Below are 23,147 nucleotides of genomic sequence, written 5' to 3'. Positions count from 1 at the left end.
CAGCTCCTGGGGAAAATTCTCCAGCTCCTTTGTCCAAAGGGTGTGAGGGCAGCAGGAGACACAGCACCGAGGGGAATTTGTGAGAAAAGCAAAAGGTGATTGCCCTGCTGCTCATTTTGGGGGCACAGAAGTGACCTTGTGCTTCCCCACCCTGCTCATGGCCAGTGTCAGCCTGGCCTGTCCAGAAACCCAGGGAGGCTTTGGATGCAAACCTGGAACTCTCCAGGGGAATCCTGTGGCTCTGCACAGCTCCCTGACAGGAGGGGACATCCAGGATGAGAGGGAACGGCCTCAGAGAGGCTCAGGGTGGACACAGCAGGAATTTCCCCATGGAAAGGGTGCTCAGGGATTGGAACTGCCCAGGGAGGATTGGAGGTGTCCAAACAAGGGCTGGAAGTGGCACTGAGTGCTCTGGGCTGGGGACAGGGTGGGGATGGAGCACAGCTTGGCCTCCACGGGTTCGGAGTAATTTTTAACCTCGGTGATCCTGGAATTCTGTGGTTCATCACAGGATAAATCAGCACATTCTGTGCGGACCGGCCCCTAGCCCCGGTCCCGCCACGTCCCCTCAGCCCCGCCAGGCCCCGCCACGTCCCCTCAGCCCCGGTCCCTCAGCCCCGCCCGCCGCCCGCAGGGGGCGCCCGCGCTCGCCCCGGCCCTGCCCTGCCCGGCCCAGCCCGGCCAAGATGGCGGCGGCGGCCGCGGCCGTGCCGCTGCGGGTTTGTCACCAAGAGATCGTCAAGTTCGACCTGGAGATCAAGGCGGCCGTGCAGGTACCGCCGCCAGCCCCGGGACACCCCGGCCCGGCCGTGGGGCGAGCCGGGCCCGAGCTGAGCGCGCCGTTGTGTTCCAGGACATCCGGGACTGCCCCGGGCCGCTCAGCGCCCTCACGGAGCTCAATGCCGCCGTGAAGGAGAAATTCCGACAGCTCCGCGGCCGCATCCAGGTGAGGGGCGCTGAGGGGGCTGCTGAGGGTACCGAGCTGTGCTCCGGGCCCACCGGCTGTGCTTTAGGGGTTCTGGCTGTGCTCTGTGGGGAGCTGGGGGTTCCCGCCGGGGTTTGGGGTGTCCTGAGCGCGTTTTGGGAGATCCTGGCCTTGCGTTTGGGGTCCCGGCTGTGATTTGGTGAGTGGCAGCCCTGGAGTGGGGGTTTATCAGATAAATCTGCTCCGGATCCGCTCCCGGCCGGGGCTGGGCTGTGTGAGCGGCGGCTCGGTGAGGTTCTGCTGTTTGTGCTCTCCGAAAAGGAGCTGGAGCAGATGGCCAAGGAGCAGGACAAGGAGTCGGAGAAACAAGCGCTGCTGCGGGAGGTGGAGAACCACAAGAAGCAAATGCTCAGGTGGGTCTGGCAGCCGGTGCTGTTCCCGAATCCTCTGTAACCAGAGATCGGCGGAGTTTGGTCTCTCAGGGTCTGGTTTGGAAGGACAGCACTGACCCGTGTTGTGTCCCAGACCAAGGGCTCAGGGACAGAAAGGTGCAGCTCCCTTCTCCTGTCCTGCCTTCCCAACTCTGGTCTGTCCCTTTGAGTACTTGAGCTCAAAGTAGATGGTTTAGGAGTCTGTTGTTTGACAGCTGGCAGAGTTTTCTTCTTCCCTTGCTTTATAAATGCTACACGGAGGAGTGGGACTGTCAGGGTAGAATGTTGTTGTGTGTAGGAATTCAAAGAAAGTGAGGGGATGAGGGACCTGGAAAGGGGCTCAGGGGGAATTTCTGGCTCTGCACAACTCCCTGACAGAAGGGGACAGCCAGGGGGGGCATCCAGGATGAGAGGGAACGGCCTCAGGCTGGGCAGGGCAGGCTCAGGGGGGACACAGCAGGAATTTCTCCATGGGAAGGTGCTCAGGGATTGGAACTGCCCAGGGAGGGTTGGATCCCCATCTCTGGAGGTGACACTGAGTGCTCTGGGCTGGGGACAAAGTGGGGACGGACTGGAAACAGCTTAGACTTGGTGATCATGGAAGAATTTTCCAGCTCAAATATTTCTTGGATTCTGAGGGTCCTTGCATGTGTTGGGGTACCCAGTTACAGTGGTGGCTGCTTTGTGAAAATTGTGCTTGCAGGGTGTTCCCATCATGTTATAACACTCTGCTCTTGTGATTTCAGCAACCAGGCAGCCTGGAGAAAGGCAAATCTGGCCTGCAAAATTGCTATTGACAACTCTGAGAAAGATCAGCTGCTGCAGGGAAGAGACATCTTAAGACAAAGGTATTGGACTGTCCCACTGTGCTGTGGGATTTAAACAGTGTCTCCTGTATTCACTCATTTTAAATGGAAGTGACAATATCTTTAAGTTATTTAATTCTATTTTCTTTCATGAGTGCATTTCCCTTTTGTGAAGATTTGGGCTGTTAAGGATTATGATGAATTCAGGTTTTGTTGGCATTGGCATGTCTAAGCAGAGAGGGGATAAATTAACCTTCATAGCTTTACATATTGTGTTTTACATTAATTCCAGATAGGTTCTGCACAAGAACTGGATCATTATCCAAGCTGTTTTCACATACAGAACTGGATGTGAGTGTGTGCAGGCTCTGTGTTGAAAGCTGGGGTCCTCAGGATAATAAAATGGGTTTGTGTTGGTGCTCCCACAGCCAGCTCATGGAGTTTCACAACCCTGGGTGAACAAGTGGTGAAATAAAGGCCCCTGTGGGGTTCTGGGCTGTTGCTTGGGCTCAGGATTTTCATATTTAGTAATTATTTTTTATTGTTTAGTGAAAATAATCTGAATTTCTCATGCAGTGAAAACCAGTTGTGTCTTTCATACACTGCAGAGATGTTTAGTGCCAAGTAAATCAGCAGCATCTTCCCAAAGTATCCAAAAGAATAATTTTACCCCTTCCTGCTTTGTTTTTTTTCCCTTTTCAGGAAGACCACAAAGGAAAGTCTGGCAGAGAGTGCAAGCAACATCACAGAGAGTCTGATGGGCATCAGCAGGATGATGTCCCAGCAGGTGCAGCAGAGTGAGGAGACCGTGCAGACCTTAGGTACAGCTGGAATTTGGGCATGGATTGGGGGGAGGGAGCCCCTTTGGGCAGCTCTGTCTGCAGAGTAGGAGAATGTGCTGCAGGGATGGTCAGCAGAGCTCCTCTAACAGCTGGACATAAACAGGAAATATCAGTGTGCTTTGTGTGGGGTTGTGCTTGTTGGAGTTTCTGTTCAGTGATCATGAGAAGGAAGAGGGGTCAGGATGAGGCTGAGTCTGTTGTAAAAGCAATGTGAGCTCCCAGTGCCCAGAGTGTTTGGTGTTACTCTGTGCCACTGTCCTGGCATGGGCTGGGGGATGGCAGAGGGGACACAAGCCTGGATACAAATCCCTGCACAGAGGAAGGAGTGTCTGGAGAGCTGCTCCCAGCCAGGCTCCAGCTGGGATGGCTGAGACACTGAGATCAAGTGCCTTGAACCCGAGGTCACTTGCTCTGTCAGCAGTGCATCAGGGACTGTGAAACCAAGATTTCACCCAGTTCCTTGGCTTTGACTCCTAAAACAATAAATCAAGTGACCTGTCAGAACTGGTGATTCATGGAGCATCTAGAAGTTGCTGCCTGGGCCTCTTCCTTGCTGTGCTTTTGGGCAGGAGGGAACTTTAAAGATGAGGATAAATATCACAAGTTTGCCCTCCTTGCTTTCTGCCCCACGTGAGGGTGGCAGCTGGGCACAGTTTGTTGTGCAGGAGTAGCATGTTCCTTGTCCCATTAAAAGGACAGTTTGGCAGGCACTTCTTCACCCTCTTTCTGAATGAGCAGCACTTGGAATGCATCAAGGGAAGAGCTACCAAGGGTCGTTTACAAAACCCAGCTGCAAATTGTGAGTCAGTAGTGGGAATTCCTGCGTTCCCTGGGATGCACTGAGTGCTTGAGGCTGTGGAGCAGGGAAGCTCTGCTTTGTCATTAACTCTGGGAAACAAGTTTTCTATTTTCACTTGGATCAAAACCCCTTTTGAAACTGGATGGGAAAAAATGTTTTGCAAAATAATTGCAGACCTATTTCTGCTCTGTTTTTGGGAAGCAGACAATGCTGGATTTGACCTTTCTGTGAGCAGGCAGGGCAGTGTGGGGTGATGCACTGTCCCACAGGCTGTGCTTTCTGTAAAGGAACAAGGGGATTCCAGGGGTTTTGCTTTCATTTAGCAGTTTGAAAGAGGCTGAGAAGTTTGGGGCATGTGTTTGTTTCCTCACACACTTCTAGTTGACCCTTCTCATTTTTATTGGGCAAAAAATTGCTTTATGTGTCAAAAATGACTGTTAAAATCTGTTTGAGCTGAATAATTGTGCAAGGCCATTTGACTGACACTGATTTCCTGCTGGGGCTCAGGGGAACACTTCCAGTGGTACAATTAATTAATATATTGAGATGTTTCCCTGTCCTGCTGCTGCTGGTGATTTCTGTCCCTAGCACCAATCCTATTTCCTCTGCTTCCAGCAGCACTGACTGAAAAACCTGAACTAGATTTGACCTGCTAACCCAAAAATTCAAAATTCAGGAGCTTTAGGAGGATCTCTAAGCTTTTCAGTGCTGTTATTTCACTTTGCACTTTTCCTCAGCACATCAGCAGCCCTGAGCTGTGAGAACTCTCTGTGTCTCACCCTCAAGTCAGCCTGAGCCAGAAAGATCCCTCAGGCGCTGCTACCAAATCTCATCCTCACACACTTTGCTGTGTGCTATTTTTGAAACACAACCTGCTGATTTAATTTTTTTTTCCTTCTTTAATTTCAGCCAATTCTTCTCGAACCATCCTGGAAGCAAATGAGGAATTCAAGTCCATGTCTGGGACCATCCAGCTGGGGAGGAAGCTGATCACCAAGTACAACCGCCGGGAGCTGACGGACAAGCTGCTCATCTTCCTGGCCCTGGCCCTCTTCCTGGCCACAGTGCTCTATATCCTAAAAAAGAGACTCTTCCCATTTTTGTAAAATTCCAACAATCACTGAACTATTAAAAAAAAAATCATCAGAAAGAGGTGCTTGATAACGGTGGGGCTTTTAAATGGAATAATGAAGGGGTGTTGCAATAGCTGGAGGGGATTGGAGGAGGCAGGAATTTGTGCTGTCCCCACAGAGCTTGGGAGCTGCCTCAGAAGAGATTGTTAGATCATGCTGTGGAAAGAAGAAATGCAAATTTGCCTGTGGGTTTGGAGAATCAAACACTTGGGGAACTGGGCACTCAGAGGTGCCGGTCTGAACTTTCAACCTCTCACTGATTTTTGCCTTGAATTGAGTTTTGTCCTTGGCTTGGACTGGAAGCTGCTCTGACATCTGTGTGTAAGGTGCTGAGAGTAAGAGCAAGGATGGAAGAGAAAAACTCACACATTCCATTAATAAAATATTTATTGTATACTCATGTCAACAGAGTTTTCTTTAAAACAAAGTCTGATGGCTTGAAAGAGCCTTTCAGTGTAAAAATTCTGCTTTTTCTTTAACAGCAGTGGTTGCTCATGAATTGTTTTTCTGGGAGTGTAACACAGCCTGGCTCTGTCCCTCTGGCCTTGGGAGAAAAATGGGAACCCCATTTGTTACTATGAATTCACACAACAGATAAGAGAATTAGATTGGCAATCTTAAAATCAAAAGCATTTTTCCTCCTTTTCTTCATATAATTTCACTTCATGCTTTATCTTTGCAAAATTCCTGCCAAGGTGTGCATTTGGAAGTTGGAGGAGTTACTCCTATTTTGTGGCAGGCAGACTGGACAGAGTGGATGTGGTTTTCCATATTTCTATATTCATTCCTTGTATTTGAGGGCAGTTCTTACTCACAGCCTTTCCTGAGATACAGAATTGCACCAAGAATGAAATAAATTGATGTGCATATTTGGGGTTTGAATAAGAGAAATTACTCATCTTCAAAAATCTTTGTAAATAAACTGTCAGTTTATGGAGAGACAATTAGAGACAAATTAAGGAAAAAATAGCCAGAACTGCTGGATCTTTTGGGAGAGGAGAAATTCCAGGATGCAACAGGTTGCTCTGCAGCACTTGGTACTTGAATAATTTATTTCCATAGCCAGGAATCATCCAGGCTCCTGATGGACCACAGGAAATAGAGGAGACAGATGAATGTGATTTCTCTTTGGGGTGAGAGGGTGATTTGGTGCAGAGCCCAGCTGGTGCTGATGCCCTGGCTCCCTCCTGGGATGCCCCAATCAGCCCAGACCGTGCCCAGCTGGGGCTGCCCAAACCCTCCAGGCTCATTGTGCTGCCTGCCCTGCTCCTGGCCACAGCTCTGCTCCTGCAGCAAAGGTAGGACTTGGCTTCTCATTTTTTGGCTGGTTAGGGGCAGTGTTTTGAGAAGAGGAAGTTGTTTTTTGTTGTGTGATCCAGGGAATGTGGGAAGTTGTGCCTGGGCAGTTTTTCTGTGTCTGCAGAGGGTTTTATATTCGTATTTAGGATGTTGTGTCTTGGGGTCCTGCTGCTCTGTGCCCAAGGTTGTGTTTGAAGGGTAAGAAGTGTTGGTGTGCTGGTTTTTTGAAAGGGAGTAACATTTTCTTAGGTGGCTGCTTTGCCAAATGCAGCAGAGCCACCTGGGATGGTGGGAAGGGAATGGTTTCTGGATTTTTGGTCTTGGCCATGACCTGGGGGCCAAGGGCTGGAGCCCTTCTGAGACCAGGGACTCCAGGAGTGGAAAGAGGTTGGGAAGAAAGAAAGAAAGAGGCCTGTGCAGGAGTGTTCAGGGCTGTGAGGGCTCACACACAAGTGAAAGCCAGCAGGAGTGCTCTGTTACTGCTGGGCTATTCCCTCTCAAAAGGCAGCAGGTACCAGGTGCCCTCCCTACAAGTGGAGTGAGGAATTTATTAAACATCTGCAGTAAAAGTATTTTTCCTTTAAAGAAAAAAAACTTCTTTAAAACAAGGAGTAAGGCACCACTAGGAGCTTGCTGTGGGGCTGAGAACAGCTGGCAGCAATCAGGGAGCTGTGGGTTAATGAACTCCTGCTCATTAACTGAAGGGACTGTGGGTGCTTGGCTGTGCAGCTGGAGCCACTTAGGGATGAGCAGGGGCAGCTCTGATGCCTCAGCACATTTAGAGGTTTAGAACTTTGAGCTTTGTGGTGAATGCAAGGCCCTGCAGTGGAGTCCAACCCACTGAGAACAATTTGCTTTGTCTGAGCACCTGTGGAAGAAGGGAGAAATGCCTGGAAGTTGCTTCTGGGAGCATCAGGAGCCAGGCAGTGCTGTTGGATATTTGGCTGTGTGGTGGGTGGGGGTGCATTCCTGGTCTCCATCCCCACATGGCTGTGGTGGGAAGCCTGTGGGCAGGAGCAGGTGTCTGCCAGGTGTCCATTACACCCTGAAATGAGGGTCACTTCCAGAGTGTTCAGTCAGGTCTCTGTTTCTTTGGAAAGTTTAGTGGCTGCAATAAATGTGGACCTGAGAATAATCAGAAATTTAACATACACTGTAAATGTGCTGAGAGAGACTGCCTTGAATTGACTCATAATTATTTCATTATTGATTGTGGTATTACAATATTTCTGTATTTGATAAGATAACTCTGGGAAAACAAATGAAGGGGATGATACTGTTTATTCCCCCTAAGAATCAAGGAGAAATGAAGTTTGTGTTTGAAGTCGTGCTTTTGAAATGCTTTCCACATAACTGACTTTACCAAAATGGAAAGGTGAATTCATAGCTGGGAGGTTTCTAAAAATGTCTCTGCCAAATGTGCGTGGCTGCTATCACATGCCAAGTGGCCCAGAGCAAGCCAGGCAAGTCAGGCTGGAATCTTTGGGGGCTGAGAATATCCAGGGGACATGTGCATGCTTGTCTGCAAATGTGTGGGGCTCCCCTCTGGAAAAAGAGGGGATGGAAATCGGCTTTAATGTTGCTTTGCCATCCTGTTTGTAATTCTTGCAGAAGAGAATCTGAAGCAATTTTTTTCCTGGAGGTGGTGTCTTGGTGGTTGCACATGGCTGCAAAGCCCTTTCTGACACTGAGTGCTTGTTGTGTTTTCTCCCCACAAAGGTGAGAATTGTTCTCCAAACGGGCTGCAGGTGCTTTGTGCCACAACCAAATGCCACATCCAGGCTCCTAAATCATCCTGCTGCTATCAAAAGCTGGTTGTGGACTTGCTGAGGCTGTTGAATAAACACTACTTTATTATCTGCTAGCTTCTATAAAGTGGTACAAACTCTGTGCCACAAAGGGAGTGACAGCTCTGAGCTGAGGTTTGGTTTTCTCACAGGAACCTGTGGTGAAAGCTGTGCCAGTTTTTTTGGGTGATGGATTGAGAGAGGTGGTGACTCACTGTACCTGTGCCTTGAAGTTTTGATTCTCTCCCACATAAGGAGAGCTGCAGTCTGAGGAAGGGATTGGGGAATTGGGTTTAGATCCTGGCCTTTCATGTGCTCAGTGAGATCTGCACTCGGGTTTGCACCTCCAGGTGTTGCCATGAAATGCTGAGTGAACCACGAGGCTCCCGCAGCCTTGCAAAGCCAATAAAAATAATTGGGCTGGAGCTGGTTGGCTCAGCTGGTCACAGCCTGGTGCTCATGACTGGACCATGAGAGCTGGGTTTGCTCCTTGTGTGTCCCTTCCAACTCTGAATATTCTGTGACCTGAGCTGAGAATCAAATCAGGTGAAGGGCTGGGAGCACCCAGGCTGCTGTCCCACCTTGCCATGCCCCAGACCGCTTCCACTCGGCTTTCTTTTTATTTTTTACCCTTTAAACGTGCGGCTGCTCAGGTGCTGTCGCTGCCCCATCCGAGCCCCGCATCCCGCTTATCGTGCGGGGCCGTGCCGGGCGGGCTCTGCCCCGCTCCGGGTGTCGGGGGCGGCATGAAAGGAAAATGCCACTCTGCTGCTGCCAGCCTGGCCCGCAGATAAAGCCGCGTGTGTCCCCCGGGGCCCCGATAAGAGCCGGGAGGGCAGGCGGGGAGAGCGGCTCGGCGGCATCAGCGCACACCAGCCCCTGCAGATAGAGCCGTATATATAGAAGCACATGAAAGCCTCGCGCTTTCTTCTTTTCAACAGCGGCAGGGCTGAGTGTCACATCCCGGGACGCTTGGGGACCTGACCCCGCCGGGCTCTGCGCTCGCTGTCCCCGGGAGTTCTTCAGTCGGGGATGGGGATGTGAAACCCAAACCCACCGCGGAGCGATGTTCTGCAATCCTGATAAAGCCTCAAAGAGCGGCCAGGGCCGCCTCTCTGTCCCTTTATCTGCCAAATGGACAGCGGGACAAAATTTTCCTGTTGGGGTTATTGGCTTTTCGTAGGTGTCACCCAAGCACTGAGCAGTTTTTGCCGCTGCTGATGGGCGATAACTCTGTCAGAGGCATCTGGGTGCTGACATTATGGCCAGCCAGCCTGAAAGGAAGATAAGATTTTTCTATATTGAGTAAGGCTATTGATCCGGTCGGCCTCCTGTCCTGTGTCTGATGATAACTTGATGTTTCCAAGAGAAACAACCTTCCCCTGCTCAGTATATTCATAGAAATACAGTATATACATATTTAAAAATGATAACTCGCTATTTCAAATATAAGCAAGCCTTCCCTTGATCTGTATGTTGATATACATATAACACATTATATATATGTATGCGGTGTATTTTGGATTAAATAATGAAGGATTCCTTTCTCAGCCGTGTTCTTAAAGATGCTGCTTTTGCTGCTTCTCACCTGGGTATTTCTAGCGGCATTTGCAATTTTTTCATTATATTATTTCTATTTGTTTAGATGTCAGAGATGATGTTTGAAAGTAGCTACAGCAAAAATTAAAAGAGTTCAATGCCAGTGGCTCCTGATTTTCACTGACTGGCTTGTGGTGGTAACCTGCTTATTCAAAACAAACCAATAAGAATTATGTTTTTAATTGAGGGGAAAGAAACCCCAAAACAACAATTCTCTTTATCTGTAGGTCTGTTTAGAATAGTTTTGTCCTTGGTGATCACAGCCTTTGCCCCAAACTTCGTTCCTGATCTTTCACAAACTTAATGGTAAATTATTTTGTAAGCAATAAATAAAGTAATGCTCATGCTGAGAGACAGCAAGTGGGAATTTACCTTCTCATTTCTGAAAATTAATTAAATTTGTGAAGATGGGGGTTTGCACTTAGGTTTTGCATATCTCAACAAGAGCTTCCTGCTCTTATCACCTTGTAAAAAAAAAAAAAAAAAAAGTGTGTGTTGGAGGATTCCAGAAGAGACAGTGAGGAAATGCCAGTGGAGAAAACAGTAAATATAGAAGGAGAAAAAGCTTTTATGTTCAGTACTAAACCGCAGGTGAAGCCTTTCCTTGCCCCTGCAGAGCTGTTTGGGTGGGTTAGAGCCAGCAGAGAGCAGCAGCTCTGAGCCCCGGCCGGGGGCTGCAGTCGGTGCCTCTGTCACAATTAGCCCCGTGTGTTGTTAATTCTCATATCTCAGCCTCATCCCCGGCGGGTTCCTCAGCCCTGACCCACGGCAGAGGCTCCTGTGGGCTCGGAGCCCCCTCGGAACGTGCCCGTCAGCCCCAGGCACTGCTGGTGACAAATGACATTTTCTGTGCCTTTGTACCCCGGGGCACAAGACGGGACGTTTACATCCAAGATCAATTATTTTTAACTGAAGAGTGATAGCCCTGCGTCTGAATTATCTCAGGGCTTAATTCACATCAGTTAAAGCTTTTCAAAGGCTTATTAAAATTCCTTAAGTGTGTCCAGCTTATCAGCAGTTGAGTGTCGATGGCATTATACAAATGCTGCTATTGGAAATAACTGGGGAGTATTGTTTGGCCATATTATTCTCATATATATATTTTGTGCCTGGGACTATTAATACTACTTAGTACTTACACGATTCCTTTCATCTGGTGATCCCAGGGAGGCAAGGATTGCTCTCCCCCTTTTAAATAAGGGAAAACTGTCACATCCAGCAGGCTTGGATTTAACATTTCCACTGGATCCTGTCAGGTTTTAGGAAAACTTTATTAATTTGTGCTGCTGCTGCACCTCGTCTGGTGTTTGCCAAGGCACCTGTGCTGCTGGAAAAGGTGTGGATCAATGTGGGAAATGTGTAAATCGATTTAAACTGGCAGCAGGAGGGGGTGATCTGAGCAGAAATCAGAACATCATCCCTGTTACGGGGCACAGCAAAGTCTGAGAGGAGCGTGGAAGGGTTTTTGGAGGGGAGGATTTGTCATTCTGAGTGTCCCCACGCTGGCAGAAAATCCGAGCACAGAGCTGGAGGAGGAGGAGCAGGGACAGACTCTGAGGATGCCACTCACTCCCTGCTCCTGTGCCAATCCCTGGTGGTGAGGGAGCAGAAATCCTGGTTGTTGCATGGATGTGATGCCTGTGCTGGCATCTGGTAGGGCTGTGTGAGGATGGGATGGGTTGATGTGCATGAATATCCAGTCAGAAACACTGGAGATTAATTTGAAAGTTTTTCCTTTTTTTTTCCTTCTTCTCTTTCTTTGCCCCTGCAATTTAACTCATTTCAGGCAGTGGTGGCAGTTTAGATTTTATTGTCATCTGTACTTTCTCCCCACTGAGTTTCTGTCTGGAGAAGCATTTTGAGGAGCTGATCATTTATTGCAGAAACCACTAGGTAGCACTGTGAAATAAAGTTCTGCACCACGTTCTGCTTCCCTGAACAAAGAGCTGCCAGTTCCAGCGTGGCTGGGCTCGGTGTGCAATGAAGGCAGCGAGGGTGGCTGTAAAACTTTCTCTGATCTTGGGTTGGGTCAGGTGGGGGAGAAATGAAGCTGTCAGGGGAGGTTCAGGCTGGATTTTAGGAGAAAGTTCTTCACTCACAGTGCCTGACACCCTCTGGGGAAGAACAATTTCCTAAAATCCAGCCTAACCCTCCTCTGCCACAGCTCCAGACATTCCCTCGGGTCCTGTCTCTGCTCACCAGGGAGGAAATGCAAGGCACTGATTTTATCTTGATTTAATATGTTAAATGATGATTTTTCCAAAGGAGTAGAGTCAGGTAAAAATTTGGTTTTGATCATTAACTCGTTTTCATTGAAACTACTTCAGTCTTTGTTTTATTAATCCCCCAAAATTACTCAGAAAAGGCAACTTGTCAGGTTTATTTTGTAACTTTTGGGCTTCAGCAAGCTACCAGGATATCCTTCTGCATTTTAACTCTGCTCCAGAGAGCCAGTTCACAACACCCACACTGAGAGTAGTCCATGCCCATTTCTATTTCAATTCCCAGCAGCCAGCCTGTGTTCCTGCAGCAGCCCCATATCGCTGCTTTTTAAAATTAGCCCTGGCTTTGGCTGCTGCAGGGAGAGGAGACATGATAAAGGGATTGAGCATCACGCTCTGCCAGAGCTGCTGGGCTTAAATCATCCAGTTACAGGAACCCTGGGCTGGAAAGAGCTGCCTGGTCCTGGCTCCAGGGGTCACAGGGGGTGTGTTGGTCACTGTCAAATGCTTTGGGGAACTCCAGTGCTGCCTGAGGAGCTGGAAATTCAGAGGAGTGAATTCTTTTTGTGTGGCTTTATGTGATGCAAGGGGTTTTCTATCTGCAAAATCAAGGAATTGGGTGAGATGGTCTCTGTAGGTCCCTTCCAACTGAGTTATCCCATTCTAAAATTATTCCAGAAGGACATGGAATTGTTGGAGCGAGTCCAGAGGAGGCCACGAGGTTGATAAGGGGGCTGGAGCACCTTCCCTTTGGGGACAGGCTGGGAATGCTCAGCCTGGAGAAGAGAGGGGTGTGTGCAGAGCCCACAGCTCCTTCCAGCAGCTGAAGGGAGGAGGGAGAGTCAGGACAAGGAGGAATGGGCTCAGATTGAAAGAGGGGAAATGTAGGTCAGGTATAAGGAAGGAATTGTTCCCTGGAGGGTGGCAGGGCTGGCACAGGGTGCCCAGAGCAGCTGTGGCTGCCCCTGGATCCCTGGCAGTGCCCAAGGCCACGCTGGATGGAGCTTGGAGCAGCCTGGGACAGTGGAATTGTCCCTGCCGTGGCAGGGGTGGGATGGGATAAATCTCTCAGCTCCCTTCCAACCCAAACCTTTCTGTGATTGTGCAGAAAAGCACTTTTTGAGGTGGATTTAATTCCCCACTGTCAGGGAAATGATTGGAGAGTGCTGACCAAAGAGGGCAAAGTGTCTGTGCTGAGGCTGTCTCCAGTCCTGGCCAAGCCAAATCCACCCCAGCTAAAACAAAAGAGCTTGTTTTTCCTTGGCAGGGGCCTGAATTGCTTGATGTTTTCACCTTTTTTATAGGTTTGGGCCACCCTGGCTTAGAGCAAAGCAAGGTTGTGGCCTCACCTGCTGCTCTGGGGGTGTCTGTTGACACTTGCTGGGCGGCTGCTTTCCTTCATCTGCCTCCTCCTGCAGCATCTGCAGCCCGGCTAGGTGGGGTTTTCACCCCCTGAGGATTTATGGTGACCTCTCAGGGGCCTTCACCAGAGGATCAATGCGCTCCTGACACCTGTAGATCAACATAAACTTGACCCTTGGTCTGTGCAGATCCATCAGCCCTTCCTGGGAAGCATCCCTGGGGTGGGAGGGGGTCTGGGGAGGAAGCAGCGCTGGTGGCACAGCAGAGCCCCTCCATCCCAGGGTCAAAAGTCAAAATGATAAAGGCAAGCCAAGCCCGTGGTACCCAGGCAGAAAATCAGGATAATAACGAGGGGGAAGGTCCAGCCAGGTCCCTGCAGGATAACTGATGCTGTGGGTGATGCTGGAGTGGAGGAAAAGCTCTGAAATCCACATTCCCTGTGAGTGCTGCTCCCTCCTCGGGTTTGTGATAAGGAGGGATCTGCTGCTTTAAAAAGCTGCTGCTTGTGCTCATCCTATCTTTAGCTCAGGGCAGCAAAAGCCTTCTCTCTTTTTGAAAAGTCAGTTCCTCTGTGGGAAGGTCCATCCCATCAATTTTTCCATCCAAGCATCCAGAGCAGGGATTTCTGTGTTTGTGGGGTTTGTCTTTGCAGCATTTCCAGGTGCTGGAGGATCCTTGTTCCTCTCCTGTGCCTCTCTAATGCCATAGATGAGGTGAAACAACCATCTCAATATTCCACAAATGTCAGATTTACAATTAAAATTGGCTTCTCAATTTCAAGACCTCAAAATTCTTGAGTTTATCCCAAAAATAAAGGTAAAACAACAAGCAGTGGCTGCTGCAGCAATGACAAGCACTCTGCAGAGCTGGGTTTTCCCAGACTGATTTTTCTTTAAGTTTTTCTGCCCCACCTAAGAAGTTTTCCACAAAATGTCAGTCACTCAAAAAAAAAAAAAAAAATCCAGTTATCAATTCTGTGTTTAAGGAAAAAATATAAATACAGAATGGAAACTCGAAGCCCACATTGTTTCTCTCAACTGATTTTGAACCTCCCCTACTTTCATTCCCCCCAGAAGTGAATAGGATGTTGTGATCTTGGCTGATAAAACAGGAATGATCTCACAGAATTGAAAGCACTGGGCCTAGGGAATTTGGAAGGCACACACCAAAATCTGAAAAAATTGTAATCAAAAATGAAAAAGTGGTGTAAATGGGAATGAACTGCTTAAATGTCCTTTCCATTCCCAGCCACCTCATTCTGCATTTTACCGAGTCCAGCTCCTGTTTCATTCCCCTCAGGTGTGAAACTTTCCCAGGAGCTGCAGGGACGGTGATGCTCAGATAAATAAGTTTATGCTCAGATAAATAACTTTATGCTCAGACAAATAACTTTGTGTGGCTTGGAAAATCTAACCTGCCTGAACTGAGGGGGTGTGGGTAGGAAATATTCCCTGCCAGGACCCAGAGGAGCTCCTGGGTGGCTGCAGCTGTGGATGCTGCTGCTGATCCCTGCCCAAGGACAGGGCTGTGCCCCAGGAGGGTTTTTGGAGGTTGTCATCTGCACAGGCACTGCCCGGAGCCATCCATCATCTCCTGCTGTGACCTTGCAGCACCTGTCTGTCCCGGCAAGGACAGCAATTAAACCCAGGGGTAATGAGGACAGCAGGGCATGAAAGGGCTCTGCAGGAGCTGATCAAAGGGGCAGAGCACAGCGTTTCCACAGCCGGAATATTGAGGCAAACACGACTGGGAGGTGGTCAGGAAAGGAAGAAAACTGAAAAGGATATTTAAAATTAACCTACAACTATCCCTGTTGTTCCAGTTCTTCCTTGGGGGGTGATTCTCTCATGTGCTTTTATTTTGGGGTTTTTTTTGGTGGGGAAAAAACCAGAGTATTTATGTTCACCTTGTTACATGGGAATTAATTTTTGTGTGTACAAAAATGAAATGCTGTAGATAATGCTACTACCGAGGACTTGAGTGGAAAAGTTGATTTCCAGTTTGAATTGGGTAAGAAATCATCCAGGTTAATATTCTCAAGGTGAATTATTGATGGGTTCTAAATTGGTGTCTAAGCATGCAAATGTCACCTCTGGCCTGGCTGCCAGAGAAGCCAATAATCAGCAGCTCTCACTGTTTTGGGGTGATTTAAAAATTATTTTTCCTCTGTGTGCATCTAAAAGAGGAATTTCTGATCCCAGATGGACATGCTGGGTGGCTGTGAGTGTTGGATGGCAGATAGGGCTGAACATCTCTTTTTATGGCAGCAATTATGCTTTAATTTCTTCGGAATTATGGTTAAATATAGTAAATTTTTTGGTTTTGCTTGGGAAGGGCTGTTCCCAAAGACAGCAATGAGGAAGCTGCATTCTGAGCAGGGCTGTGTGCTGGTGGCTCCAGGATGGGCAATCCTGCAATCCCCAGGCTGTGCATCATTCCCCGGGCATGGAATTACCTGGAGTAACTCAAATAAAACCCAGAGCAAAGAGGGGAACGCCTGTAACCCTCAGAAGCAGCAATAAATAGCAGGAGGGCACTGGAGGCTGGCGAGGGAGCGTGCCAGGAATGAGCAGGGTGTCAGAGCTGTCTGCTGCCCTGAGGAATCTCCAGCGGGATTAGCCACGTCTGTAAAGTGAAGTGTGTAATTGCAGGGTGGGTCTGGAGCAGCTCTGAGCTGCTCAAAGCAGCAATGAGACCTGGAGTCAAGCGAGATTTGAATTTTCCTCCTTTGAAACAGCGTAAATCACCTCCTTAATACCATTAGGTTTGCTGAGATTGAGGCAGAATGTTCTCATCCTATTTTTTTTTTTTTTTTTGGTGGTTAAAACTGTGAGAAACTTGCTTATTTGACTGAAATGAGTAGGATATTTTTATTTTTTAATGGTTCTTCTTGTTCCCAGCCAACACTGCCCACGTTTATGTGCTGCCCCTCCGCTGCTCTGACAGCAGCTTTTCTTCTGCACAAATAATAAAGAGTACAAAAACATCCTGGGCCAGGAAGATGGGATCTGGGGACAATTTCTAGGAGCCAGGATTGTGATTTTATTGGAGGACAGTGCATTCTATTTAGGAAACGTCTGCTGTGCTAAAATAAACTCTGGTGTGTTCTTGTGGCAGCAGAGAGCACCAAATCCTGCTCCAAATGCACAGAACCCCTGGAAAATGTTTGAGAGCAGGTGTTCAGAGCTGTGCAAGTTCATAACTTATTCAACAGCCAGATTTGTTGGTTCTAGGGCTAAAACTCTAAAATACCCTTCTAAATTTCCTTTATTTCTTGCTGACTAGTTTTGAGAGCAGTTCACACTATTTGAAATACTCAACAAATCTTTCCCCCCTATCTGAGCCTGTTAACTCCACAGCAGTGCCATTCATGCCTTCAGCTCACCCATCTCCACAAATTATAATTTATCTTGGGTGTCTCCCCAGGACCAATTAGTCTTAACCAACCCTAAGAAATAAAATTATTTTGACCAATAAGATTTATTCTCATTTACAAGAGATTTATATGGTGGGGGTTGTTTTGTTTTATTTTGGGGTTTTTTGTGTGTGTAGGGTTTTTTGTTTGCTTTTGTGGGTGTTTGTTTTGGATTTGTTGTGTTTTTTTGTTTTTTTATTTAATGGACAGCTTATTTTTCCAGCCCTCCAAACCGAGCAGGTACAAGCCCTGGACTGCTCACAGTGGGCAGGACTGAGCTGAACCTGCTGCCAACACCATGCCCCTCTCTAATGGAGTTGGGAAAATGCCCAATCTCCAGGTCTAGACCTGTGCTTCAGCCGTTTGGCCGTGATTTTTGTTCACACACACACAAAAATGTTATTTTAATCAGGGATGACTTAAGGGACGTGCCACAGTCTCGGTGGGGTCAGTGCTCCAACTGCTCACATCCAGCTGGTTTTAAAATGCTTTGCTCTTCTAAAACGAGTTTCTCTTCCTGGGTACTCAGTTTCTTGGCAAGTTTTTCTGTCTCAGCATATTCATCCAGGCTCCATTGAAATAATTTATATTTCATTTGAAGTTCCAGCAATTCCTTCACGCAGAGGAGCTCACTCACCTGATTTTTGCTCATCTCAGCAGCTGCAGTCCGTGCAGGACAAGAGGAGCTGTGGCTGATGGGCTCGGGGTGATGTTGTCTCTCTAAATGGGTTTTTCTTGCTGCTGGAGTGGCAGGGTTTGAAATGACTGCGGGAGACAGGCAGAGATGTTCGAGTGATGTGTTCTGTGTCACTTCGCTAAACCTTGATTGATGAACTTTCCCAAATGCGTTTTCAGTGCTTGATCTGCTGGGAGAAATCTCTGCGCCAAGACGCAGCGTTCGTTTGGTGTTTTAGGCAATAACAAACCAGGAATGAAAAATCGGGCTCCAGGCTGAAAACCCATCCCTTTCTCGCTTTGGAGTGGCATTTTCAAGGTGTTGATTCTTCTTAATAATCCCCATTAACACGAAATCACTTACTGCTGATAGTGATCTAAACTGATGTCAGGGAGATGAATTAGGGCTGGGACAGAGGGTTGTGGATCTGTTGTTTTCCTGCCGAGCTTCTCAGGAACATTGAAACACTTAATTCCTGCCAGGACCGTGTCTTGTTGTCGGGCTCCAGGGAAAAAACTTCCGACGTGGAAACTCCTTGAACTTAAGGAATAAAATCGTGGCACTTTAGGAACTGCACGGGTGTTTTTTTTGGGGATAAAAACAATTACTTCAGTTCCTACAAAAGGCAAGGGATTTGGTATCAGTCCCTTACAGCTGACAACTTGTTCCTGGACAAATCGTGTGAATTCCAAAGAGTTTGGATAAACTTGCGTGTGCGGTTTGTCTCAAGGAGACCGAGCTGCTCTCAGCCTGTCACCTTCAGGTGCGGCTGGGACAGTGAATTCTCAAAAAAACCCCAAAAAAACCCAACAAAAAATGGGTTTGAACAGAGCCGTCAATGCCAGTGCCAGGCTGCGGAACCTCCAAAAAATCTGAGGGAAGAGCGAGATCAAATCCAAGTGTAAATCTTATTAAAAGCTTTTTTTTCCTACACCCCTTAGCTTGCCCCCGGGCTCTGGATCTCCGATTTTCCTGGGGAAACGCCAGGATCCTGCACTTCCCTCTGCAGCCTTTCCCCAGCACAGGCTCTTGGTGCTGCCCTAGGGATGGGAAACCCTTGAGGCTCACACAGCAACGGGTCAGATTTGATCCCTGCGGTTTTCCTGAGCCTTTCCAAGGGCTGGAACAGAGCAGCACAATCCCGGTGCTTTTGGAAGTCCTGGGGGGACCTTTTAGCCCCGCCTGACCCTGTGGAGCTGCAGCTGGAAATGAGGAAATGAGGAAGAGGAGAAATGGGCTCTGTGAGCACAGGGAGCTCCCCTGGCTGGTGTCAGTGCTGGGGGTTCATTCCTGCTCTATCTCCTTGCACTTCCCATTAATCCAGCTAATGGAAAGGCTTTAACCTGGCACTCCTGGCCTCAGCCAGCTGTGCTCGTGTCCTCTGCTGAAATAATTTCTGAGCCGGCTCCAAGCTCCGGCTGCTGCTCCAGCCCCTGCTTGTCCTGCCCTGCATCTGCTCGTGATGCAATTCCCGAGGATCAGGGGAGCTCGGAGAGGAGGGGAGGGAGCAGGAGCTGTGGGATATTCATGAGAACAGGGCAGCCCTGGAAATCAGACCCAGAGCAGGGAAAATCCCACCGGACAGGCAGGTTTCTTGATAGCTGCAGCTCTGAGTTATTATGGGAGGAAAATAAAGAGGGTTGAAGAAAATAACGGGGTCTGAGGAGAGGAAAGGATGTTGGGAGTGTGTGAGAAGGGTTCTGTGTTGATGTGCGAGTTACTTTTTCCTGTGGCTTTTCCTGGAGTTTCACTGCTGTCTGTCTTGTTTGTCCACTTAATGAAACCGCTCAGGGCCAGTTTCTGAAAGTTCAAGTTTTAGCTAAATCTTAATCAAATCTGCCTGCTGCCCCCATGTTAGCTCAGGACTTTTTGTGAGGGTTCCCTGTGTGCTCTGAGCCTGGCCGAGCTCTGCAGTGGTGACAGCAGGAGTGGCACGGCACCCCTGTGACCATTTGACAGCTCAGGCAAGCTGTGGCTGCTCCCCCCCAAAAGCTGTGGCTGCTCCCCCCCACTAAAAGCTGTGGCTGCTCCACTCCAAAAGCTGTGGCTGCCCCCCCAAAATCTGTGGCTGCCCTCCTCCAAAATCTGTGGCTGGCTTCCCAAACTGTGGCTGCCCCCCAGCACTCATCAGTTTAAACGCAGCTTTCTCCTGCCCCACACCATTCTTTCTTGGCTCTCTTTCAGGCAGGGCATTTTCGGGTTGTTCTGTTGCCTCTCTCCCATCTGGATCCCGTGTCCTACAAACACACAAAGCCCTCATGGAGCCTTGGAGATGGTTTTAAATGAGGACAAGTGGTCTTTGCTTTTCTCTGTCCTGCCTAAATGCCCTGTCCCCTTCCTTCAGGCTCTGGTCCCCTTTGTCACAGCCCCCTTTGTCACAGCCCCATGTCCCTGTGGCTGGCTGGGATGAGTTTCCCGAGGCAGATTCCCCTCGGGATGAGGCTGGAGGTCCCTGTCTGCCCAGCCCTAAGCCCCAGACAGGTGTGTGCACCCCACACTGCATTCGGGGCTTTGTGGGCAGCGCCCAGGGCTCCTCCTGCGTTTGCAGGGGTTGGAAGGAGGTGGGAGCTCCTTATCTGTGCAATCCTACCTCGGGGGGTGTGTGGGCTTGGGAGAGAGGCTGCAGGCAGCTTCCATTCCCCGGGCAGCCTTTCATCCTCTGTCCCAGGGCCACAGCCACCCTGTCTCCATCCCTGTTTACTGATGGGGCCGATAGGGCCGAGGCAGGAGGGGTTGCAGGTCCCCTTAATCGCCCTGTCACCGGCCGGACAGCCTCAGACACTCTCAGAGGATGTTGTGACTGCGCTGAATTACAATGTTTGTTGTTTCTCACTCCCAATAATTGACATTTGATAGCGACTACCGTAAAAGCGGCCGAGGGGCTGGGGCTGGGGCAGAGGAGAGGCAGGAGCCGGGCACTGGGGAGCTCCCCTCGCTGTCCTGGGGCACTTTGGGGACATTTTGGGGACACTTTGTGCTTCTCCCCGTGGGAAAGGATGGCCGTGGAAACCTCCCGCGGATGGGCTGGGGGCAGTTTGGAGGCTTTGGGGTGTCAGTGCCTGTCCTTGCAGTGATTAAATCAGCCCCAAACCCCCGGAGATGGGAATGACCCGACCGCAGCCGGGGCACACGAGCCGGCGCTCAGCGCTCCTGCCAGGCTGGGAGCCGCGAAAAGCGCCTTTAAAACCATTTCTAAAATTCCTTAAAATACAAACAGGCGGTAAAACGGGAACGCCGAACGCAGGGGAAGGATACACAAACCCGGGGGAGAGGCAGGGAAAGGGGAGCAGCCGGGAGAGCCCCCGGGATGCGCAAGAACGCCAGGGACGCCAAGGTTCAGCCACTCTTTAATGACAACTCGCTGATCTCCGTCAGCTTGTACAGCAAAGGGCAACACGAACGAAGGGGCGGACAGTGCATTTCCATACTAACTCACGTTTTAGTGCAGAACCCTACGGGACCTGGCGGGCCGGAGTGTCTGTGTGTCCCTCGGCCGGGCTGGGGTAGGAGTCTGTCTGTCTGTCTGTCTGTCTGTCCTCATCCCTGCCCAGGCTGCCAGTAGCAGCCTCGCAAGGGACACCTGGGGGTGCCGAGATGCCGAGCTGACCGAACAGCGGGGACCGTACGGGAAGTGCAAAAAAAATAAATGTGGAAGTCAATAATAATTAGTATAGAGTAAAAGTTTAAAAAAAAAAAAAAAAAAAAGAAGAGAGTTGTAGGGCTTGGCTGGGTGTTGTTGGGAACAACATTGCCGGCTGGTTTGTAGGAAGGAAGGAGGGGAATTATCAGGGTGAAGATCCGGGTGGAAGGGGAGCGAGAGGGGCCGGGAAATGCGGTGCCTGCACGAAATAACCAAAACCCGCCCCGTCCGTGGCCACCACACTCGTGAGATCCTCTCGGGGCTGTTCCACCGAACCGTCCTGAAGCCCCGCAGCCTGGAACTGTCCCGAGCCCGGCTCGCAGCGCGGCCGCAGCCCGTCCATCCCATCCCATCCCGGGGGGATCGGGCTGCCTGCGGGGCTCTACCAGGCTCGGATCCCGTGCAAGGTGGAGATGCCCGCGTTGCCCTGCGGGATGGGCGTTTGCACCGAATTCAAGTCCCCCACGCTGAAGTTCATGAAGTTGTTGGCGGGCGCCGAGGGCTGCATGGGCTGCATGGAGGGGTAGTTGCAGTTGTAGTTGGCGTTGCAGGCGGGGCTGTTGTAGTTGGTGTACGCGGGGTAGGCGTTGTAGCTGTAGGGGTTAATGCTGACATTGTAGGGCGAGCTGTAGGGGGAAGATTCCCCCAGGCAGGGCTTCCCATCGCGCACCAGCACGGGCACCGCGATCCGCCGCGGGGGAGGGATCCCCACCATTTCCAGCGTCTGGTCCTGCCTCTGCCTTTTGCATTTGTACCTTCGGTTCTGGAACCAAATTTTCACCTGCGTGGAGGTGAGCTTTAGGACGTTCGCTAGGTGGTCCCTCTCGGGGGCTGAGAGGTATTTCTGCTGCTTGAACCTTCTCTCCAGTTCGTACACTTGGGCTTGAGAAAAGAGGACGCGAGGTTTCCTCCTTTTCCGCTGTCTGGGGCGCTCGGGATCCTCCAGGTCTCTTTTCTCCTGCTCCAGGCTCTTGTGTAGGGAACACAGCTCTGCAGCAAAACAAACGGCGGAAGGAAAAAATGGTGCAAAAATATTATAAATCGGTATTTAAAGAGGGTACGACAAGAGTGAGCGAGCCCTGGTCCTTCCTCGGCCTCGCAGGCCGCTGTGGCCACCCGCTCCTGCAGCAACAGGATCGGCCCTGCCCCGCTCTTCAGCAAATTTTTCTTTTTATTTTTTTTTGTTTGGAAACAGCGGTGCCCCCTGCACTGATGCGAGTCTCGCCCTCCTGTGTCCCAGCCTGGATTTATCGCACGTAGCTTTGTGCTGAAACCCACCCCGACCCCCGAGCGGGTCAGGAATCGCGTTTGTCACCTGGTTCCTGTCCCAGCTCGGGGTCTCGCCTGTCACCCTGCAGCTCCGGCAGGGACACAGCCCTGGGGGGCTCAGCGGGACCCTCGGTGGGGTCAGCCCCGCTCCTGCTGCTCAGGGCCGGGAGGGGATGAAGATGCTGCGGCTCTTTAGCCCCGAGACCGAGCGCTGTCCCCTGGGGACCCCCGGCCGAGCTCTCCGGGCTCCCCATCCCCCTGCCCTCCCTTTCTCTCCGAGCCCCGCACAGCATTGCTTGGCTTTACCTTTCTTGTCCGCCTTGGCCTCCTTGGCCGTGTCCATCTCCACGTAACTTTTCACGTAGTAGGAGCCGGGAAAAGCGGCCGTGGTTTTGCTGGGGGGAGGCTCGGGCAGCTCCTCCCGCAGGTCGGGCAGGGCCGGGGGCTCGGTGCCGAACCCCTCCTGCTTGAAGGTGGCCAGCATGCAGGACGGGGAGGCCAGCGACGCCAGCTCCATGGAGCCCAGCCCGCTCTGCTGCTGCTGCTGCTCCAGGTTCAGGATATCCTTCACCGAGAAGGGGGTGGTTGTCACAGGGCTAGGAAACATTGCGGAGGACAGCGGGACAGCGGCCGCAGCCCAGGGTCATGGAAAAGTAGGTGGGGAGCAGGCAAGGTGGAGCAGTGGTGGAGCGTGGGCTCCCGGAGGGGGCACATAGCATTCCCCAGAGCGGCGGCTTGTGCGCTGCGGGCAGGTACAGCGGGCCATAAGGCGAGGGAAGGAGGGACTAGGCAGTTTTTGGGTGACTTTAGCTTTCTATTGGCCAACATTGCGGTGATGGTATGAGAGATGCAAAGTTCCATGTCACCTAATATAGTAATACATCTCAAAAACAGCTCCGCTCTTTTAAAGGGGCGGCACTGCATTTATCCAGCTTTGCAGCG

At 50.3% G+C, this 23,147-nt stretch overlaps 2 protein-coding genes across 2 annotated transcripts; one reads left to right on the top strand and one right to left on the bottom strand.

Annotated features, from left to right (window-relative positions):
• Positions 1-666: 666 nt before the first annotated feature.
• On the top strand, positions 667-5,330 carry BNIP1 (BCL2 interacting protein 1). Its single transcript, XM_033073609.2, has 6 exons — positions 667-773; positions 854-946; positions 1,247-1,338; positions 2,103-2,204; positions 2,865-2,983; positions 4,713-5,330. Exons 1-6 carry the CDS (start codon positions 687-689, stop codon positions 4,907-4,909), a joined length of 690 nt encoding a protein of 229 aa, XP_032929500.1. The 5' UTR covers positions 667-686; the 3' UTR covers positions 4,910-5,330.
• A 15,988-nt stretch (positions 5,331-21,318) lies between these two features.
• NKX2-5 (NK2 homeobox 5) lies at positions 21,319-22,812 on the bottom strand. Its single transcript, XM_033073451.1, has 2 exons — positions 22,512-22,812; positions 21,319-21,926 (listed from the first exon to the last, which is right to left on the bottom strand). The coding sequence occupies exons 1-2, from the start codon at positions 22,810-22,812 to the stop codon at positions 21,319-21,321; spliced, it is 909 nt and encodes a 302-aa protein (XP_032929342.1).
• Between the last annotated feature and the right edge of the window lie 335 nt (positions 22,813-23,147).

The sequence above is a fragment of the Catharus ustulatus genome, chromosome 15 (assembly GCF_009819885.2).
Source record: "Catharus ustulatus isolate bCatUst1 chromosome 15, bCatUst1.pri.v2, whole genome shotgun sequence".
NCBI lineage: Eukaryota > Metazoa > Chordata > Aves > Passeriformes > Turdidae > Catharus > Catharus ustulatus.
This window is presented reverse-complemented; position numbering and strand designations above follow the sequence as displayed.

What these genes read in the sequence shown, in the direction of transcription:
- BNIP1 (XM_033073609.2), top strand. Translation starts at nt 687, where the DNA reads ATGGCGGCGGCGGCCGCGGCCGTGCCGCTGCGGGTTTGTCACCAAGAG. An exon ending in AGCTCCGCGGCCGCATCCAG is followed by an intron (nt 947 to 1,246) that starts GTGAGGGGCGCT and finishes CTCTCCGAAAAG; the next exon opens with GAGCTGGAGCAGATGGCCAA. An exon ending in CACAAGAAGCAAATGCTCAG is followed by an intron (nt 1,339 to 2,102) that starts GTGGGTCTGGCA and finishes TTGTGATTTCAG; the next exon opens with CAACCAGGCAGCCTGGAGAA.
- NKX2-5 (XM_033073451.1), bottom strand. Translation starts at nt 22,812, where the DNA reads ATGTTTCCTAGCCCTGTGACAACCACCCCCTTCTCGGTGAAGGATATC. An exon ending in GGCCAAGGCGGACAAGAAAG is followed by an intron (nt 21,927 to 22,511) that starts GTAAAGCCAAGC and finishes GTTTTGCTGCAG; the next exon opens with AGCTGTGTTCCCTACACAAG.